Source organism: Bos mutus, chromosome 3 (genome assembly GCF_027580195.1).
Source record: "Bos mutus isolate GX-2022 chromosome 3, NWIPB_WYAK_1.1, whole genome shotgun sequence".
NCBI lineage: Eukaryota > Metazoa > Chordata > Mammalia > Artiodactyla > Bovidae > Bos > Bos mutus.
In genome coordinates this window covers 3,428,210-3,446,506 of record NC_091619.1, presented here as the reverse complement: position 1 = coordinate 3,446,506, position 18,297 = coordinate 3,428,210, and the positions used below count along the sequence as shown (strand labels likewise).

The 18,297-nt window shown below is 52.4% G+C and overlaps 2 protein-coding genes and 1 long non-coding RNA gene across 11 annotated transcripts in view; 1 reads left to right on the top strand and 2 right to left on the bottom strand.

The window, feature by feature from the left end:
• The first annotated feature begins 110 nt into the window (after positions 1-110).
• LOC138986385 (uncharacterized) overlaps positions 111-18,297 on the top strand; it is a 40,001-nt gene continuing 21,814 nt past the window's right edge. For 6 of the 9 annotated variants that reach the window (XR_011463231.1, XR_011463228.1, XR_011463227.1 and 3 more), the window contains exons 1-3: positions 115-263; positions 796-951; positions 1,127-1,230. This is a non-coding gene — a long non-coding RNA (uncharacterized lncRNA). Of the gene's footprint in view, positions 264-795; positions 952-1,126; positions 1,231-18,297 lie in introns of all 9 variants that reach the window. The other 3 variants (XR_011463232.1, XR_011463226.1, XR_011463229.1) reach the window with 2 other exon arrangements.
• CASQ1 (calsequestrin 1) lies at positions 3,224-12,817 on the bottom strand. The gene is made up of 11 exons (XM_005903877.3): positions 12,367-12,817; positions 10,044-10,128; positions 9,195-9,295; positions 8,877-8,988; positions 8,462-8,535; positions 7,981-8,111; positions 6,606-6,651; positions 6,182-6,236; positions 5,861-5,961; positions 4,985-5,059; positions 3,224-3,798 (listed from the first exon to the last, which is right to left on the bottom strand). Exons 1-11 carry the CDS (start codon positions 12,643-12,645, stop codon positions 3,670-3,672), a joined length of 1,188 nt encoding a protein of 395 aa, XP_005903939.1. The 5' UTR covers positions 12,646-12,817; the 3' UTR covers positions 3,224-3,669.
• Positions 16,470-18,297, bottom strand: part of ATP1A4 (ATPase Na+/K+ transporting subunit alpha 4) — a 32,279-nt gene continuing 30,451 nt past the window's right edge. Inside the window, exons 21-22 of the mRNA XM_005903876.2 lie at positions 16,886-16,977; positions 16,470-16,602 (exon numbers count right to left, since the gene is read on the bottom strand). Of these exons, the coding sequence (XP_005903938.2) occupies positions 16,574-16,602; positions 16,886-16,977 (121 nt within the window). The 3' untranslated portion in view covers positions 16,470-16,573. The remainder of the gene's footprint in view (positions 16,603-16,885; positions 16,978-18,297) is intronic.

The window sequence follows — 18,297 nt, the reverse complement described above, 5'->3', positions numbered from 1 at the left end:
CCCACCCGGCCGGCCCGTGATGTCAGAGCCGGGGAGGGGCGGGGGGCGGGGAGGGGCGGGAGAGGGGGAGGGGAGGCAGGAGGGGGCTGGGGTTCTGGAAGACTCGGGATGGGGGCAGAAGTAAGGGAGGACTGGACTAGTGACGTTGCCTTTTCCCCTAAGCAGCGAACCCCCATTCTCAGATTTAATTATTCCCAAAGGAACACACACCTCCCCTTAGACCTTTCGGTGACCACAGTGGCTGGGACCCTGGACGGCAAAGAGTAAGTTAGAGTTTGGAAGGCCTTTGGCCTCTGGATCCTTTTAGCTGCTTGACTCTGTGTTTGAAAAAACCTTTTTCTTCCCTTTATGGGTCAGGGGAGCCGTAGTAAATGACCACTCAGATTTATCCACCTTGAAGGTGGGAGAGGGGGGAGGAGTGGAGTCCAGAAGCAAAGTGGGGGCTTTCTTCGCCTGTCCTGGAGTTACAGATCTTCTCTCTCCAGGATGATGCCGGCCTCCCCCTTGTGTTCCTCTCACCTTTCCCAAATATACCACCCTCCAGCCTTCCCCCTCCCCCCTGCATCGTGATGTAATTTTATTTTCTGGGGAGAAAAAGAGCAGCAATGAGCTCAGCATGCAAATATAGACAACTTGCAGAGCCGTGCTTCCCTCTGTCTCTTTGCCTTACCCCTCTGCCCAGGCCCAGCATGGCAGCTCTCACTTCCCTCGACCCTAGGGACTTTCCTCCCTCAGATTCTCAGGCAGACTGCAAGAGGGAAGGAAGAAGTTAGAAAAGCCTGTTTTCCTCTCCAGCCTGAAGGGTTTCTCCTCAACTCTGGCAGAGCCTGCTGATGAGGTCTGAGCCCCATCAGTGTCTGTGTCACCTCCGGGAATGCCCCGGCTTCACCTCAGTACCAGCCTCGGTTCCTTCACCTGGCTTCCAGCAGGGGACCCCTCAGGAAGCCTCAGGTGAGCCCCTCCTTTCTTGAGACTACACTTCCCCTAGAAGAGGCTCAGGCTGGCTGCTTCGGGCCTCACAGCCCTTCTCTCTGCTATGGCATCCTCTCCCCAGGGTGCCCTGTCACTGCCCCTGTGATAGTAACATATTCTAATTTGCTTTTGCATATGTCTCCTTTGTTCTAAGTTGTAGGGCCAAAACCTGTTTTGTTGACCCACCTCTGAGACTCAGAAAAACTGAATGACTTGTCTACAGTCAGTGAAAGATCCAGGTCTTTCAGAGGCAGCCAGGTAAGGGGACTCGGGCTTCATGCTGGCTCTGCTCCTCTCTTGGGCAGGTTGCCTCAGAGCCTCAGTGTCCTTGTGCGTAAGATGGGAACACTGATGTCTGTCTCACAGGGTTCTTGTGAGATTTAGAAATTGTAAGTCCCTAGTGACTGGCACAGATAGATGCTTAAAACATGGGAGCTATCATTCAGTCTGGGGCTTTCCACTGACCTATGCTAGAGAGTAGGTTCTGCAGTGTTTTTGTATCGGCCTAGTGCCCGCACCATGTATTAAACATTTATTAGCTGGGTACATGGAGAAGGCAATGGCACCCCACTTTGCCTGGAAAATCCCATGGATGGAGGAGCCTGGTAGGCTGCAGTCCATGGGGTCGCTGAGGATCAGACACGACTGAGCGACTTCACTTTCACTTTTCACTTTCACGCATTGGAGAAGGAAATGGCAACCCACTCCAGTGTTCTTGCCTGGAGAATCCCAGGGACGGGGGAGCCTGGTGGGCTGCCATCTATGGAGTCGCACAGAGTTGGACACAACTGAAGTGACTTAGCGGTAGCAGTAGCAGATGGGTACAAGTTGGATGAATAGGTGGTTTCTACTTTATGCTTCTGCCGCCATCTCCAGGAAGACTTCCTGGATTTGTCTGTGGAGGGTGAAAACTTCTCTCACCTTAGGTCTCCTTCATCCATACTCAGACATCCTCTTAAGTTGTCCAGCAATGCCTTTATACTCAGACTATGAAAACTGTAACATCCGTTAGTTATGGGCTTGTTCAGTTGCTTGTCCTGCACACCAAATCCTGACTCCATGACACTTACCCCAGCCTGGGCCTGTGCTGGAGAGAATGTGGGTCCTTCCTGCCAGGATTGCCAGTGGGCCCCCAGGTCTGGGGTAATCCCCGTTGTACAAAATAAAAGGTCTCCTCTGTATTCCCTTGACCACTGCTCCAGCCCACGTTCTTCCAACTCTACTTGATTACTGTAACAGTCTGGTAAGAGCTGGACTCCCTGCCTCTGGTATCTCCATCAGCTTCCTTCCCCCTATCCATCCTGCTCATCACTGCCAGATTACATGTTGCTCTTCCTCCCTAGCTCACAGGACACCTCTGCGACCTAGCCCTGGATGCACACCAACCTCACAGCCACCATTTGAACTCTTCTTGTCTGTGTGGTCTCCTCTCTACCCCTAGCATGGCACACACATTCTGCCAGTGCTTTTGATGTTTTCACCACTTGAAATGTCTCCTCCCCAACTCCTTTGCCCCAGTAAATTCCACTCTTCATTTAAGACCTAGAAAATACTCATTTCCTTTATGAAGCCATCAAAACCCATTCTCATCTCTCTTTTTTGAGTCTTTTCTATTCATTTGTTCCTTCTTTCAACAAACATTTACTAAGGACTTTTTGTGTACCAAATCCTGTAGACACAGAGAAAAAGCCTGGGGTCCTTCCTTCCTTCAAGGGCTCACAGTCTGGTGGGAAGGACAGACATTAGAATACAGGTGGAAGGAGGTGGATGGAGAGAGTGTGGTGGGAACCCAGAGGAGGGAGCTGCAGGAAGGGCCACCTCTGGGAAGGCCTCACCGAGGAAGTGTTATTTGGGCTCAATCTTGCTGTTCAAATAAGAGCTGCAAGGGAGGATGCTATCAAGTGGCACATAATCACTTAATTATATATTGCTTTGTATTTTTCTTCAATTGTTTAGTGTGCTTGTCTTGACTTCCCAGTGAGACTAATCAGCTGGAGAGCAGGGACAGGCCCAGCACTCTCTGTTCTCCCAGAGCCTGACAGTGGTGCTGGAGGAAAACCACGTATTCAGAAAAGCATTGTTGACTTGCAGCAGATAAATAACCCAACCTTCTCTGGGATGACTGTCTGCAGGGAAGAGCCCCACCCCCTTGTGATCACAGTCCCCTAAGAAGGTACCCACACCTAAATCCCCCACCCTCTAGCTGCCTTCCTCCTGCCGTAGGGGTGAGACCTCATCAGCAGACACTTGCTAATGTTGCCCCAGATCCTTTATTGAGGTCTCATTTGACCCAAATACATCAACAAGAGATTGCTAAAGTTCAGCCCCAAACACAGTACTCTCCCTGGCCAGGGACAGGACAATCAGAAGGACAGAGGACTTGAGAGAGTAAGGAAGAGTTGCTCAGGTGGGGGGAACAGAAGAGATGGGGACCCATGGATATGGCAAGGGGGGAGTCACAAGAAAGCATTAAGGGAGTGACGGAAGAAACAATTGATACTGGGATGCAGTGGGACAGGGAACAGGAGCCAGAGAGAAGACAGCTGAGCTGGTGTGTTGGGAAATCTCAGCACCTAGCATACAGACCCCAACAAGCCCCATGGCGGAGGACGCGACCTAGTGTCCCTGGAGGAGCTCAGGGAAGGAGAGGGGAGCAGGAGGGGAGCGGGTGGGGCCAGGAGACGGCTGCCACGGCAACTAGTCGTCTTCTTCGTCGTCGTCCTCTGTGTTGATCTCACCCTCCAGCACGTCCTCCAGCCAGTCCTCCAGCTCCTCGGCAGAGGGCAGGTCCTCCTCATCATCCATTTCCATCCATACGCTGTCCGCCTAGGACATGGCACAGACCAGGGATCAGAACTAAGCCTGACTCAGGTCTCTAGACCTGTCCTCCCACTCTCTGGACTCTGTACATCCTCTGTCCCCTTCTCTGCATCTGTCCCTGGGCAGGAAAAGTGTCCAGATGAAGGTCTAGGTTGGAACAGTGACAGTGGGAATAGAAAGAACAGCTGGGTCAGCAAGTAGACCTTCTCCCTTTGGTCTTTCTTACTAGCTCTTGCTGTGCTGAGCTTCACAAAACAGACCTCTGTATCATGCCCTTGATGCAAAACCACTGGTGACTCTTCATGGCCTGGAGAATAAAGTCAGAAAATCTCTAGCATTCCAGACTTTCCAAAACCTGCTTCTCTGGCATCATCCTCAGAGATCTCCGGACTCTCAAGCCATAAAATCCGACTTGCCTTTTCCCAGGCGTGATACTCATTTTCCTTCTTTTTGACCTTTTGCAGTAACTTTTCCATCAGTTTGGAAATAATGTCTCATAATTTTCACTCACAGAACTTAAGTGTATTTAAATTTTTTAGATTTAAATAATTTATTCTTTATTTTTAAAAAGTGAGGTATGATTGATTTACACTCCACTTTAAACTCTACTCCTTGTAAACCCACTCTGACTCACAGGTAGAGGTCACTGATTTCTGTGCTTTCCTGGCATTTTATTTGTGTCTCTGTTATAGAGTTGATCAGATCTGGCCTGGTGGTTAATGGAATACCTACTTCACCACTTAGACTGAGAATTACATGAAAGCAGACCATGAGCTATTCAACTCAACAAATGTTAAAGCATCTGATGTATGTGAAAGAGGATATTTCTGCCTTCTAAAAGCTCAAAGACTACTGAAAGAGACACACATGATACATAATAGCCGTATTAAAGTCATGTTCTCAATGCCAAATGGGCTCTGGGAGGAAGAAAATGATTCCAAATGGCAGATCTGGAAAGACTTCATGGAGAAGAGAGGATTTGAACTGGGCTTTGAAGGACGAGCAGCCAAAGTCCAACAGATAGAAGCAGGAGTGTGTTCAGGGCAGGAATCTTTCCCTCTTTCCAGCCATTAGACTGGGCAGGTCTGATTCCTCTGGGAAGGGCCCTCAATTCCTAGTTAGCAAAGCAGAGAACTAGCTATGCTGGGATGCAGAGGTGGAGGTCAGCCAGGGATGATGGAAGGAAACTCACGTCAGTAACATTGACGACTCCTATTTGCGGGGCTGACAAGTCGATGTTAAATGTCTTCTCCCAGTATGGAACCAGCTGTGGAGAGACCACATATGGTAAAACTTAATGGAGGCTAGGAATACCTGAGTCCAGGAGGGTGCGTGTGAGGGCCAACGAGGAGGAGACAGAGGACACTGTGAGCCCGTGGTGGGTGGGCGATGGGTCCAGCTACAGTCCCTGAAGGGAATGGGCAGAACTAAGCAGTTGAAGAAAGAGTAGATATACCAAAAGGAGAGTATCAGGAGCATCAGCTGGGGACACTGGCCACTTCCTTCTGAAGAAAACTACTGGTAGATAGGAAGCCTGCTCTGATCCTGGATCTGCTACTGATTGACTTTGTGACTCAGGGCAAGTCACTTCTCCCTGGCCCTCAGTTCCCACATCTCTAAGGTAGTTATAATCAGTGACTGCCATTGGTCCTCACACTTGTGTTTGTTTATCTAGTTCTCTTTTCAATAAAGAAGGTTAGGTGTTGGGGATTCTGCTGGTAACAGAGCCATGCCCTGAGACATGGAATCTCTGTGCTTTGATTCTGTGATTATGTACACCCACACGCAGGGTTAATGTGCCCCTGCTCCCCCAAACTCTGGATTTCTCTAGAAAGAGAAAGGTGCCCCTGGGCACCTGAGCTACCTGCTCAGCCTCTGCTCTGGGAATCCTGTTGTTCCCACACGTCCCAATCTGTGTCCTCTTTCTGAGGATGCCCTTAGTGCCCCTGAGCATGCACTAGGGTCCTCCACTAGGAGATGGGAATAGGAACTCTGAAACAGACCCCCTCAGGACATGCTCCAGGCTAAGGCCCTGCCAAGGACAGCAGTGCCCAGTGACGATTCTTACCAGGGGGAAGTCATCAGGGTCAATCCAGATGATGCTCAGATCAGGATTGTCCGTGTTGTCTTGGGCCACGGCCTTGAGTGTCTCTAAGAACTCATAGCCATCTTGGAGGGAACACAGGTGATAAGGATGTGACGGGGCACAGAGGAATCTGGAGTCCAGCTCTCTGTGCCCGCATCCCATAGCTCCACATGTCTAGCTTGTAAACTATGCTCTGAGAAAACACATCTTGCGTGTTAAAAGCCTACTCTCTAATTAATACCCCATCTCCCCGTCTCACCAGTGCCCCCGCATCCCAAATCCAACCCAGTATTCCTTCCTCACCAGGATCAGTTTCCTCTGCAAAGGCCACAATATGGATTCCATCCAGATCGTCCTCCTGTTGAGGGGTGTGGGGAGGAAGACCTTAGCTATACTCCCTGAAGTTAGAGAGCCCAGAACAGACCCTAGATCTTCCCTGGACCTGAGTCTTGCGGCAGTCTAGCTTCTGAAGCAGGTATGTTCTTGTCACCCATACTCCTCTAGCAAACCCTTCAGCCCCAGAGCTTAGGGCTCCTCTTTTGTCATCGTCATCAAGTTAAGTGTGTCCCCCAGCTCCTGACACATTCTTCAGAACAGAAACCCTCAACCTTGGCTGGTGCACTGTCTTTCCCACAAGCAAGACATGAGGAGCAGCAAGACTAGATGTTCCCAGGCCTTGAATTTTCCCATGCTCGCCCCGGGCCTGGCCCCATCCAGGGGCACTCACCCAAGTCTCATACATACTCTCAGGCTTCAGCTTCCTCAGGGTTGATCTAGAAGAGAGAAAAAGGCACTACTCAGCGGGCAAGAAGGACACCCTTGGCTCCAGCAGATCCCTGTAAGCAGAGGCTGCCACAGGGTCACGCCTAGGGCACAGACAGCTTGTAGCCCAGAACCAAGCCATCTGGAAAAGACCAAGCTCCGGGCACCAGGCCCAGATCATTGCATGGTTAAAGCAGGTGGGAGAGCAGAGGGTGGGCAAGGGGACTGGAAAAGAGACTTTTGGGAGAAAGAACTGGACATCTGGATGTTCATTCATTCTTTCACAAATTGAGTGCTGGAGATGTTCTAAACGCTGTGCTAGGTGCTGTGCAGACAGAATTGAGTGAGGCCAGCATATTTCTGCCCTGAGGGAGAGAACCGTAATCTAGAGGGGGAGGGTGACGGTAAGTAGTGTTCTCAGTGATGAATGGGTGTTCGCAGTGGTGGAGGACTGTGAAGGAAGAGAATTCTGTGTGAGTGTAGGGCAGGGTTTCTCAGCCTCAGCATTTGACATTTGGGGCCGGATAATTCTTTGTTGTGGAAGGGCTGCCCTGTGCACTGCAGGATATTAAGCAGCATCCCTGGTCTCCACTCACTAAACACCAGTAGTACTCTCTCCAACCGAAAGTGTCTCTAGACATTGCAAAACATCCCCTGGAGGACGGAATCGTCCCCCTACCTCCCCACGCCCTCCAGCCCTGTTGAGAACCACTGGTGTAGGCCATGTGTGGGAAAGAACACGGGTCAGACCTGGCTTAGGATCCCTGTTCTGACACTCCTTGTGGACTCTCTTTAACTGAGGTTGTTAAAGGATTAAAAAGAATAAGAAAGAGAGCACTTCAGCGTTCCTAGCAGACCACAGGCACTCAACACTGGTCTCAGGCTACATCACAGTGAACTGTACAGGTTTATGGGGCACCTTCTGTGTGTAATGGCTCAGACAGTAAAGCATCTGCCTACGATGCGGGAGACCCGGTTCAATCCCTGGGTTGGGAAGATCCCTTGGAGAAGGAAATGGCAATCCACTCCAGTACTATTGCCTGGTAAATCCCGTGGACAGAGGAGCCTGGTAGGCTACAGTCCATGGGGTCGCAAAGAGTCAGACACAACTGAGCGACTTCACGTTCACGTTCGCGTTCTGTGTGTAAGGCTCTGGCTAAGTGTTGGGGTGCAAAATACTGTGCAAAACCATCAGTGCATCAGGGAGCACTAGTCCCCGCAGATGTATTCGTCTCCAGGGGAGACCAGGCTCCTGCTCAGCTGCCTTTCCCCCAGCCCATCTCTCAGACATGCTCCTGAGGAGGAGCCCGCCCTGCTCGGGGGCTTCCCCCCATCCCTACCTCTTGTGTGCCTCCACGAAGTTGACGATCTCCTCTTCGCTGTTGGGCTTGTCTGGGATGGTCACAGGCTCCTCCATGAAGGCCTCGTAGAAATCAATTTCATTCAGCTTTAGGGTCAGCTTCTTTGCCACCTTTTGGGGAAGGGGATGGGGGATTGGAGCAGGGGACACGCAGTCAGGGGGAGAAGCAGTATTAATGGAGAGTGTTAGGGGGGGAGCCAGTATCAAACAGGGAGTCAGACAACCTGGGCCCTTGTCACTGCCATTGTGACACTGGACACGTGTTAACTTCTCTGGGCTTCGGTTGAACCTGAGAGGGGTTAGATCCTCTGAAATCTGTGGAGTGGAGGAAGCCGGCGTGGGGTGGGGTGGGGAATACCAGTGTGTAAGGATGGAGGAGGTCCCCCATCGATTCTGGGAGGGGGTCTGGAGGGCAGCTGACAGGAGTGAGGGAGACTCAGGGTGGCCACAGGGAGGAGAACCTTGCTGTCGAAGGTGGCGAAGAAGGGGATGTAGGGGTGGAACTCCTCCGCGGCGTCCTCATAGGCTTTGTAATCTGAGGAGGGAATGCAGAGTCAGTCTCTGGGGCCACCAGGGGCTGCCAGGGAGCCACCTCTGCCTCCGCTCTGTCTCCCCAGTTCTTTGGCAAATGGATTCATTCTGAGACCCACTCCCTCTAGCTTTCTGAGAGTAGATAGAGTGGTGAGGGGGCAGGGAAGGGAAATGCCTTGGTGCCTGTATGGGAAACACAGAGTGCAGGGAGATCAGAGCAGTCGCTGGACCCATCCTGGCACGAGGGGTGATGGGGCAGGGGTCTGAGCCAGTGGGTGAGGTGGAGAGGGAGGAGGGCAGATGAAGTGGGGCGTGGGGGGGCAGTGGAGTCTGAGGGTTACCCACGCTCTGAGTCTTTGTTCTTGAAGTAGCCAATAAGTTTGTTATCATCTTCAATATTCTCAAATGCCTGCAGCTCTCGTTCACCCTCAATCAATTCCACAGGGTCCTCTAGGACCTGGAAGAGCAAGGACATTGAAGGAATGAGAGTGAATCTCTGAACTCAGTGGCAGAGACAGGGAGAGGGATCAGGGAGAAAGGGGCTCTCTGTTGGGGAGGAAGGGCTCTCTGTAGCCTCTGTGTGTGTGTTTGTGTGTGAGGCTGGAGTTGGTCGGATGGGCATGAGGTCTTTAAGCAAGGCCATTAGGTCCAAGGGGTCCTCACATCAAGCAGAAACTCCACCAGGGTGTCAGCAGAAAACTCGCCATCGTACTCAATGACTTCATCCCCCTTGAAAACATAAACGCTGTCCTCTTCAGTCAGTCCTAGGCAGGGAGCCAGAGGTAGGCCATGATTCCAGCCTTCCCACAGATCCGAGGGTCCAAATCCAGGATCACAGCCCATTCCATAATCCCACTGGACCCTCTCTCCCATCCTTCACCTCCCCTGCCCCCGGCCCTGCTCACCTCCACTGCCTCTTAGCCCCTACATCCCTGAGGTCCAGCCCCCTGGATTTAGCCTAGGTGGCTAGTCTGGCCCCAGGGGCTCTCCAGAGGGTGCTAGGGGAGGACAAAGGGACATAGACTCTAGCAAGATGTCTCCCTTTCTCTATCTGCCATAACCAAGGACAGATATTCCTTTTACCGCCTCTGAGAACTCAGGTTGCTAGTTCCCAGCCCGGGCCCTTTAACCTTCTGCTATTACTGACCGGATGACTTCATTACTGACCACCCCTCCCCCATCCACATCCGGAGTCCGGTCTCGGCCTGTGCTGCCCCCTGGCGTCTGGTGCTGTAACATCCGGCCCGCAGCTCTGCGGGTCGGGGAGGGGTTGGAAGAGGAGCTTGCGGAGGCTTCTCCAGCCGCACTCGTGTTCCCTGATTACCCCCTTCCTCCAGCACGTAGCCCTGTTTTTTGGGTACGTACAAAGAAGGCCAGTTCCACCTCTCTCTGAGATTTGAGCATGGTTCTCTGTAAGGAATAACGGAGAGCCTGGAACCCCCAGCCATACCCCTGCAAATTTGAGTCTTTCCTCACTTGCCACTTACCGCTTCCTGCTCCTCCTACCCTTACCTAGCTTCTTGGCTACAGCCGCGTCCTTCTCAGAGTCCACCATCCCGAAGCCAACACCCTTGTCTTCTAGCACTTGGGCTGCCAACTGAAGGGAGAGTTAGGGTTAAAATCAGCCCCTGAAAGTCTTAATAACCACTAGTTCCCATCTCGTTCTTTTGAGTTGGGTCATTTGGGATTCTGGAACTATGAGACCTTGACACTGTTCCGGGATCCAAGATATCTCTACTTTCCCTTCTACCCGCCACCCGCCCCCCCGCTGGCCATTTTTTTTTTTTTTTTCTTTGGTTCAAATTTAATCCTTGAACACTTACTGCTCATTTATTGTTGTTTAGGCACTAAGTCATGTCTGACTCTAGGACCCCATGAACTGTAGCCCACCAGGCTCCTCTGTCCATGGGATTTCCCAGGCAAGAATACTGGAGTGGATTGCCATTTCTTTCTCCAGAGGATCTTCCCCACCCAGGGATCAAATCTGCGTCTCCTGCTTGGCAGGTGGATTCTTTACCGTTGAGTTACCTGGGAAGCCCATTGCTCATTTGCAATGTGCTTATTACGTTGAACTTGAAGGCACTGCACATGTGCTTATGGGTTCCTTAGGGATACTGAGGGATCTTCAGAATGCCTGAGGCCCTTCCCTCCTTCAGAGCTGAGCCCTGTCCTCCATACGAAGGCCATACTCAGTGTGGGGGTGATGTTCTGCGTCCCTTGGATTCTTCTGAGTGACTCCCAGTGGGGAGAATTTTGGAGAGAGAGAGGGTGGTAATGGGTCTGTTCATGTTGCTGAGGAGCGGGGAGAGGTTACCCGCAGAGGCAAAGAGACCAACAGAGAGAGAGACTAGAGGTGAAGTAGGCCCGGCTTTCCTCAATGGAGTGGGACTTGGCTTTTCACTATCTACTTCAGCCTGTCCTTACGCTATGGAGTGTCAGCCCTAGGCCCCTGTCCCTGTGCCCCGCCCACCCCACCCCGACCTGCCAGGCTCTTGACCCTGATGCGCTCTGCACTGGGCACAGTTTGCAGCTTTACCCCCCACCTTTACCCATCTGAGTGCCTGAGTCTGTGCTCAGATTCTCAGGAGGACAGGGCAGGGAGACGGTTGGCAGGTGGATGGCCAGGGATGCTGAGCACTCAGGATAAAAATACTCAGCTCATTAATCAGATGGCAGGTTCCAGCATGCGGCAGGGGCACACAGAAATGAGAGCCTGCAATCCTGGTGTCTTGCCCTGAAATACTCCAAGCTCTGGGCAAGCTGGGGCCTCTCTGTGCTGCCAAGCTAGAAGAGGGGCTGCAGCAGCTTGGACAAGGAGCCTCCAACACATCCCGGCTCCTGGAGGGCTGTGTGACCAAGTCTCCAATCATTTATGAACACGGGCTTTTTTCCTTGTAACAATAGGCCCTCTCTCCTTTATGCCTGAGGTCAGCTAGCGGGTGAGGAGAGTCTTCCCACAAAGACAATTTGGGGAAGGCATGGTGAAGCCGCCTCCAAACACAAAAATTTTCCAGTCGGCGTGCCCAGCTTGATCCAGTAGGGGCAGATGGGATGGGGGAGGAGAGAGGGGCCTGAGAGGCCAGTGGGAGGCATGGTGGGCTCCATTACACCTTTAGCTATGAAATCAGTGACATGCAGGCTTCCCAGATGGCTCAGTGGTAAAGAATCTGCCTGCCAAGCAGGAGATGTGGGTTCCATCCCTGGGTCGGGAAGGTCCTCTGGAGAAGGAAATGACAACCTACTCCAGTATCTTGCCTGGGAAATCCTATGGACAGAGGAGGCTGCTGGGCTACAGTCCATGGGGTCACAAAAGAGTCAGGCACAACTTAGCGACTAAACAAAAACATGCAAATAAAATGTCAATGACATTTATATTTATACCGTTTGGAACTCTCTGGAGTGCAGCCCCTAAAGTGTATAGAGAACAGGCACGTTCTGGCTAGGACGGTAGATTTGGGGGTGCACGGCAATTCCTCTCCTTCCCATGAAGAAACTCTCTTTTCCTTTTTTGCACCCGCCTTGGGGTGCCCCCAAGGTCACCCCAGTCCTAGCCAAACCTAGTACTGCCAGCCTCCTCTAGCACGGAGGAGAGATTCTCCCTGCAGCTCCCCTCTTTGCTAACATTGCCTGGCTACAGGGGTACTTTGGGGTTCCTGAATTTCTCTCTCTTTTGGCCAAGGTCATATGCCACTTGTGTCCTGTTAGTGGAAGCAGGATCCCGCTGCACTGCCGGTCCCCCCAGTCCCACCCTCAAAGATCCACGTGGCGTTGTAGGAGAGAGGGGTCCAGAGAGGGGCTGGGCCTGCTCTGCCAGCCTGCAGACCCCATCACTCACCTCCAGGATCAGCTCATCCATCTCAAACTGTCTTTGTGAGGCCTTGTCATCCTCGGGTGGTTCGTGGTAGAGCAGCGCCAGCACCTCATACTTCTTGAACACATTTTTGTAGTTCTTTGCGTTGACATTGACCACACGGTCCACACCATCGTACTCAGGGAAGTCGAGCCCTTCCTCCCCCTGCACCCCTGACTTGGGTGTCCCTAGCACCATCAGGAGCAGCAGTGCCAGCCGCAGGCCGGGCACAGCTCTGGCCCCCATCCTGTCTGCAGCGCTCATGGAGGTAGTGGGGTCTGAGTCGGAGCGTCTCGTCTAGAAGAGGTTAGCTGGAGTAGGGAGGGGCCCCTGGGTCCCAAATCCTGAGTTGGGGGCTCACAGTGGGGGTGGGGTGGGGAATGGCCCAGAGCAGTGGACAGAGGACCCTGCCGGCCCTGGAGAAACTGCCGACAGAGCCAAGAGAAAAAGGGCCAGAGGAGGGATAGGAGCAGGGGGCGGGGAGGGAACCGGAGCTGCCCCTGAGGTTGGCACCCCTCGGCCCCCACCTGGTCCCGTCTAAATATGTCTCCAGGATTGGCAGGGGAGACGGATAACCTTCTGAGGCCAGGGCACTCCACAAGGGCCGGGATCCTCCTACCTCCACCACCTCTCACCCAGGCTCCCAGAGCCTCCTTCCCCTCCCCCGCACCCCATGTCCAGGGCTCCTCAGCCCCTGTCCCCACACTGGCCTAAGAGCTCATCACCATATTAAGAAAGGAAAAAGCTGGAGCTAAAAATAAGATGAGATGAGTCGGAGGTAAATGAAGCTGGGGCTGGGGGAGGGAAGGCTTGGGGTAATTAGGGAGAGTTGAGGGAGGGCGAGGGTACTCAGAGAGGGAAACTGGGCTGTATTCCGGGTCAGAGGTTGGACTGGTGATACATTCGTAAAGGAGGGACAAGTGCGGTATTGCCTCTAAGTCCTAAAACCTGGGGCTCTCCTCTGGGTCAAGCCTGTTTGTTTGATCCTGTGGAGGAAGGCAGGGAGTACAAATGCAATCCAGGCTGCAGGAAAGAGACCCCCTGCACTTCCCTTTAAAGAACCAAGACCAAGGATGAGATCATTCCCCTAATAAAAGATGGAGCCGTGTCCAGGACCGGAGCCCTGGCTCAGCTCCAGCCAGTTTCCTTTGCTTCACTCAACACTCCTAACTGGAGAATGCAGGGGAAGGACGGGGCGTGGGGCGTGAAGTGCTGGCCCACAGCCACCCTGGGAGATGCGGATCTGGGGCTTCTCTGCCCACAGCCCTGAGATGAGAAGGAGAGAGTCATTCGGCTGCGGCCTCCTGCTGGTACTCTCTACTCTGATCCTATGGGACTAGTTTTCTAGGGCACGGTGGAAAGGAGGCTTCCCCAGGATGAATGATTCCGAGGAAAGCAAGTTGCGACTACTCATTCCTACATCTTTGACAAGACAAAAAGGACCAGGTATAAAGAATAAGGGGAAAAAATTAACACTGGGGAAACATGAGGAGGTGGGGCCCTGAACCAAGGATGTTGATTAATCCTGTGCACTAAGCGTCAAAGCAGAGCTGGGAGGATGGGCCTCTCGCTTCCTGGATCCCAGCTTGGGGGTGAGGGCAGAGTGGATGAGTTCAACTCTGGGTACCTTGAAGGAGGGACCCTTTTCATGGCCCCACCACCACCCAGGACTCATGCACAGCTAAGCTGAGGCACAAGGGAGGCGAAAGAGAGGCTAGCCAGATGGAAGTCAGAAGCCCCCATCCCTGCCCCGAGGTATCTCTGATGTTGGCGAGCAAGCATGTGTTTTGCACCATGAAATTATGTTAGAGGAGGAATTTTTCCCCTCTCCCGTGGGGCAGACCTTACACAGCTAAGCAAGGAAGGCCAGGAAAATATCTCAGGAACGTGGCAGGAGTGCGTCCAAGAGAGGCAGCTGTCGGAGCAGGAGAGGCCAGATGTAGCTAAGCAGGGCATGTTGGAGCTGGAGACACCCCAGAACCCATCTCTTGGAGTCAGAGAGGCCAAACGATGTGCTCTATCATCGGCACAAAGACTGCGGGAGAGAAGGGCAGACCCACCCACACGTCCACGACCAGATGATGTCCAGCCCGGACTCCTCCTGCCGTGCGCACTCTGGGGGTGGGGGGTGGGGGACATCGAGACAGAGACACGGGGACATTAGACTCAGTTCATCCTGAATCTGACCTTTCGTACCCCCGGGTGTGAGATGGGAGGAAAAGGTGCCCCAGGCCCGCTCCATTCTCCCCTCCTCTCCTGCAGTTACCAGGCTGCTTCATCCTGTCCTGCTCCCTCTCCTCGCCCCTGGCTCTCCAGAGACACCAGAGCCTTTCCAGCAGCTGCAGCCCTCCTGTCCTCCCTGTCCTCCTTTCTGATGCTTTCCTCTCTACTTTCTACTCGGTCCTTTCCCTCTAGGCCCCTGCCTTCAGGCTCAGCCACTGGTATCAAATGACCCTAAGTTGGGGCCTCTGTATTTTTAACCCACCAGACACCCGAAGCTCCTGCTGCTGAAACCTGAGTAGCTGGTTTCACACTCCCCTCTCCCTAGCTCACACACACGCACACGCACACGCACACGCACACGCACACAACCTGGCCCCTCTGTCTCCCAGGGTCTGGTTCAGCCCTGTCAGCAGCGGGGAAGGACCCCAGACTGGTACAACCCTGTCCCCAGGAGACCTTGTGTTGGAGGAGGAGGGGAGCAGGTGGGAGAGAGACCTCCGAGGAGGGTGTGCCCGGTGTAGGGGGAAAGCGGCTGGTGTCCCTTACAGACGGGCCTTCTCTTTGCTAGCCCACAGCCTTTTATCCGCCAGACTCCTTTTTCATTACGCATTTGTAGATTTTTGGCCCAGCCTTCATTGTAAGACTAGCCTGAAACGTGGTTAAGGGCACAAGTTCTGGAATCAGAATCATCTAAAAAACCCGGTCGGGTGGTAAGAATGTGTTTGTTGTACGGATTAATGGATGATGTGACTAAGGCCTTTGTCCACTGCCAGACATAATGTGCAGTCACTTAACACATGTGCTTTGTTTTTGGTGACAGTCTACGATTTCCCCCAGCTTTTCTCAGCATTTCTCTCTCTCTCTTTCTATGCTTTTTGGCATAGCCAACTCTCCTCTAAAAAAAGCCTGAGAGTGAACTGATCCACAGGGCAGAGTAGACCAGCTCACAAAGCAAAAGCCAGCTAGTGGGTGAAGAGGAAGGAAGAGCTGCCGCCGAGGGTGGGCAGGAGAGAAAGCTCCTGGGGACTCCACAGTGACCTGAGATGCAGCAAGTGCCAGGCTCAGAGGCCAGGCTTTGGGGAACGGCCATCACCTGTGTTGAGCTGGAGCATGAGGGGGCGGGTGCTATGCCTGAAGCAAAGGCTACAGGCATCCAGACAGCATTGTTTCAGTCTCTGCTGCAAGGCTACGGCCAGGGAAAACGGCCAAGGGATGGGATGGGGTCGAGATGCCCTGATGACTAGGGCTGAGGTCAGGGACACCAGATCATCCTCGGAGGTGGGGTGGCAGCCTCCACCTCTCACCACGTGGCCCCTTCCAAATCTTTTAACCTCTCTGGACCTCCTGTCCTTCATGATGAAATGAGGTGTCTTCTAGCATGAAGATTCTACGAGTCTGTATGTCATCTGAGGACCTGAGTGGGTGCTGTGGCCCCGCTGTAAGGTGTGGCTTCCTGCTCCTCTCTCATCCCCTCCATTTCTCTGATCCCAGCTTGACTTGTCCTGTCCTTGCTATCAGTTGAGTTGGAGAGTAACTTTGAGGGGATACCCTCAGCGGGCAAGGATGCTTGATTCTGATTTCCCAGCTGGGCCCCTGAAAGATGCCCTCTGCCTGGCTACCATGAATGAAGATCTAGGGAGAGAGCATCTCTGAAAACCAGATGCGACACATCCTGGAGCTGAGGGCTGTTGCAAATGTTTACTCTCTTGACTGGTTACTGAGCCCCTCGCTGGGCTCCAGGAAGACACAGGCTGGACTTCCCCTCACCCCCACCTCATCTCCTACCCATGGTGCCATCAACCCAGCCCTAGGATCGCCTGTCTCTCTTATCCAAGGTTCTTCCTCTTGGCACCTCTCTGCCCCAACTAATACGCTCTCTCAGATGTTTTCCCAAGCTCATTGCCTCTAAACCTCCCCCATCTGGCCCTCAGAACAGCCCAATGTCATGTGAGCTCCTCCTCTCTTGAGGTTAGTAGTAGGTCTCCTTCTCCACCCAGCCTGTGGAAGAGAAGAGACCAGAGTGAACCGGGGAAGGCATCAAGGGGAGAAAAACAGAAAGATGAGCCAGGACAGGGTGGGAGGCCTGAGCAGGGAAGGCAGGGCCCCAAGGATTGGAAGGAGCAGCGTGGTGGGGTCAAGGACTAGAGGGCAGGGTCCAGGCACTGCACAGGCCAGGCAGTGACCTGGGGAGAGGGGCCATGGGGCTGCAGGAACCATCTGCAATGGGACAGCCAGTCAGGAGCCTAGTGACCTCTCAGGCCAAGGTGTGGGGGAGCCTCACCGCCGGGATAACGACGAATGATGAGTCTTCTTATTTCATCATACACAAAGATGAGGAGGCTGTAGGGGGTGGCACAGAACCACCAGGTTATCCTGAAGAGAGCAAAAGCTGGTCAGCAGAGGAGGAGATAGAGGCGCCTGAGAGAGGCAGGCGCAGAGAGCATGGCTGGGAATTGTTTTGTTTATTGTGTGTGTAGGGTAAGGGAGTTAGAGAAGGCAAGGTTTGGAAAAAGAATGAGACCGGCACTTTACAGGAACAGATCACCTTTAATGAGGCGAGAAGGGGCAGCAGTCAGATTAGTGAGCTACTGCACTAACCCAAGAGAAGAGTAAGTATATATAGGCATATATGTGGAAATCTACTGTCTTAAGGGGGCCTGTTCTTCTCCAAGGTTGTTTGGAGTAGTTATCTCTTAAATGGCTGGGGCAAGGAATTCTGGAGATCGGCCAGAGGCTGGACCGGCTGGGAGCTGGGGTAATCAACCTTAATGTCCATTTTTTTCTTCGGGTGAGAGAGTTCTTTGTTTTGCATTTGTTTTGCATAGAATGGTGGGGAGGACCCGAGGGGAGTTTTAACTCCAGGCTATTCTGAGCGGTGTACCTTTGCTTCAGTGTGGAAGGTTGATTCCTACCTTTTGAGGAGGCCAGAGCCTGGAGAGTGAGGGTGGAGGGCCCAGGACAGGAACATTAAGAAGCCAATGAGGACAGAGTGGGATAAATGCCATGTAAGAGGTACATATATTGTTCATGGAGATTATATACTGGCTTTCATGGAGTCACTGTGGGAGAACCCCCCTTTGCTTTCCGGGTCCTCTAGCTCTTGCAACCAAAAGCAGGGTGGTCCGTCTGAGACTAGATGTAGGGGATATCTTGCCAGGGAATATAAATACTCCTCCATATTGCACAGGTGGGGAAATCTTTTTCTTCCTGAACCTCTTCAATAGACCAAGGAGCTGACTCTGGAGAGGGGTTGGGTCAGGACCACATTTGTCCCTTGGATGATAGAGAGATGGCCTAGACCAGCACCGTCTGATAGAAATACACTGTAAGCCACATGTGAAATTTATATTTTCTAGTAGCCACATGAAAAAGAAACAAGTGAAGTTATTTTAATATTTTACTTAGTCCCAAATAGCCAAAAGATTATTGTTTCAACACATAATCAATATAAACATAATTAGTTACTTTACCTCCTTTTTTTATCCCCAGTCCTTGAAATCCAGTGAGTATTTTACTCAAGTAAGACACTAAATATTTGGTGGAAAGTGTAGTCCAACCAAAACAATAAAGTAGTATTTAATAGAAAAATATTTGACAGTGCTTTAGTTTTTAACTTTCAGTAAACTAAAATTATAAATTCAGTTTCTCAATCTCACTAGCCATGTTTCAAGAGTTCAATGGTTGCATAAGGAT

Excerpts from the sequence above, each read along its gene's own strand:
- CASQ1 (XM_005903877.3), bottom strand. The coding sequence starts at position 12,645 with ATGAGCGCTGCAGACAGGATGGGGGCCAGAGCTGTGCCCGGCCTGCGG. Across the intron at positions 8,536-8,876 it reads CAAGAACAAAGACTCAGAGC|ATTACAAAGCCTATGAGGAC; the intron begins GTGGGTAACCCT and ends TTCCCTCCTCAG. Across the intron at positions 6,237-6,605 it reads AGAGTATGTATGAGACTTGG|GAGGACGATCTGGATGGAAT; the intron begins GTGAGTGCCCCT and ends ACCCCTCAACAG.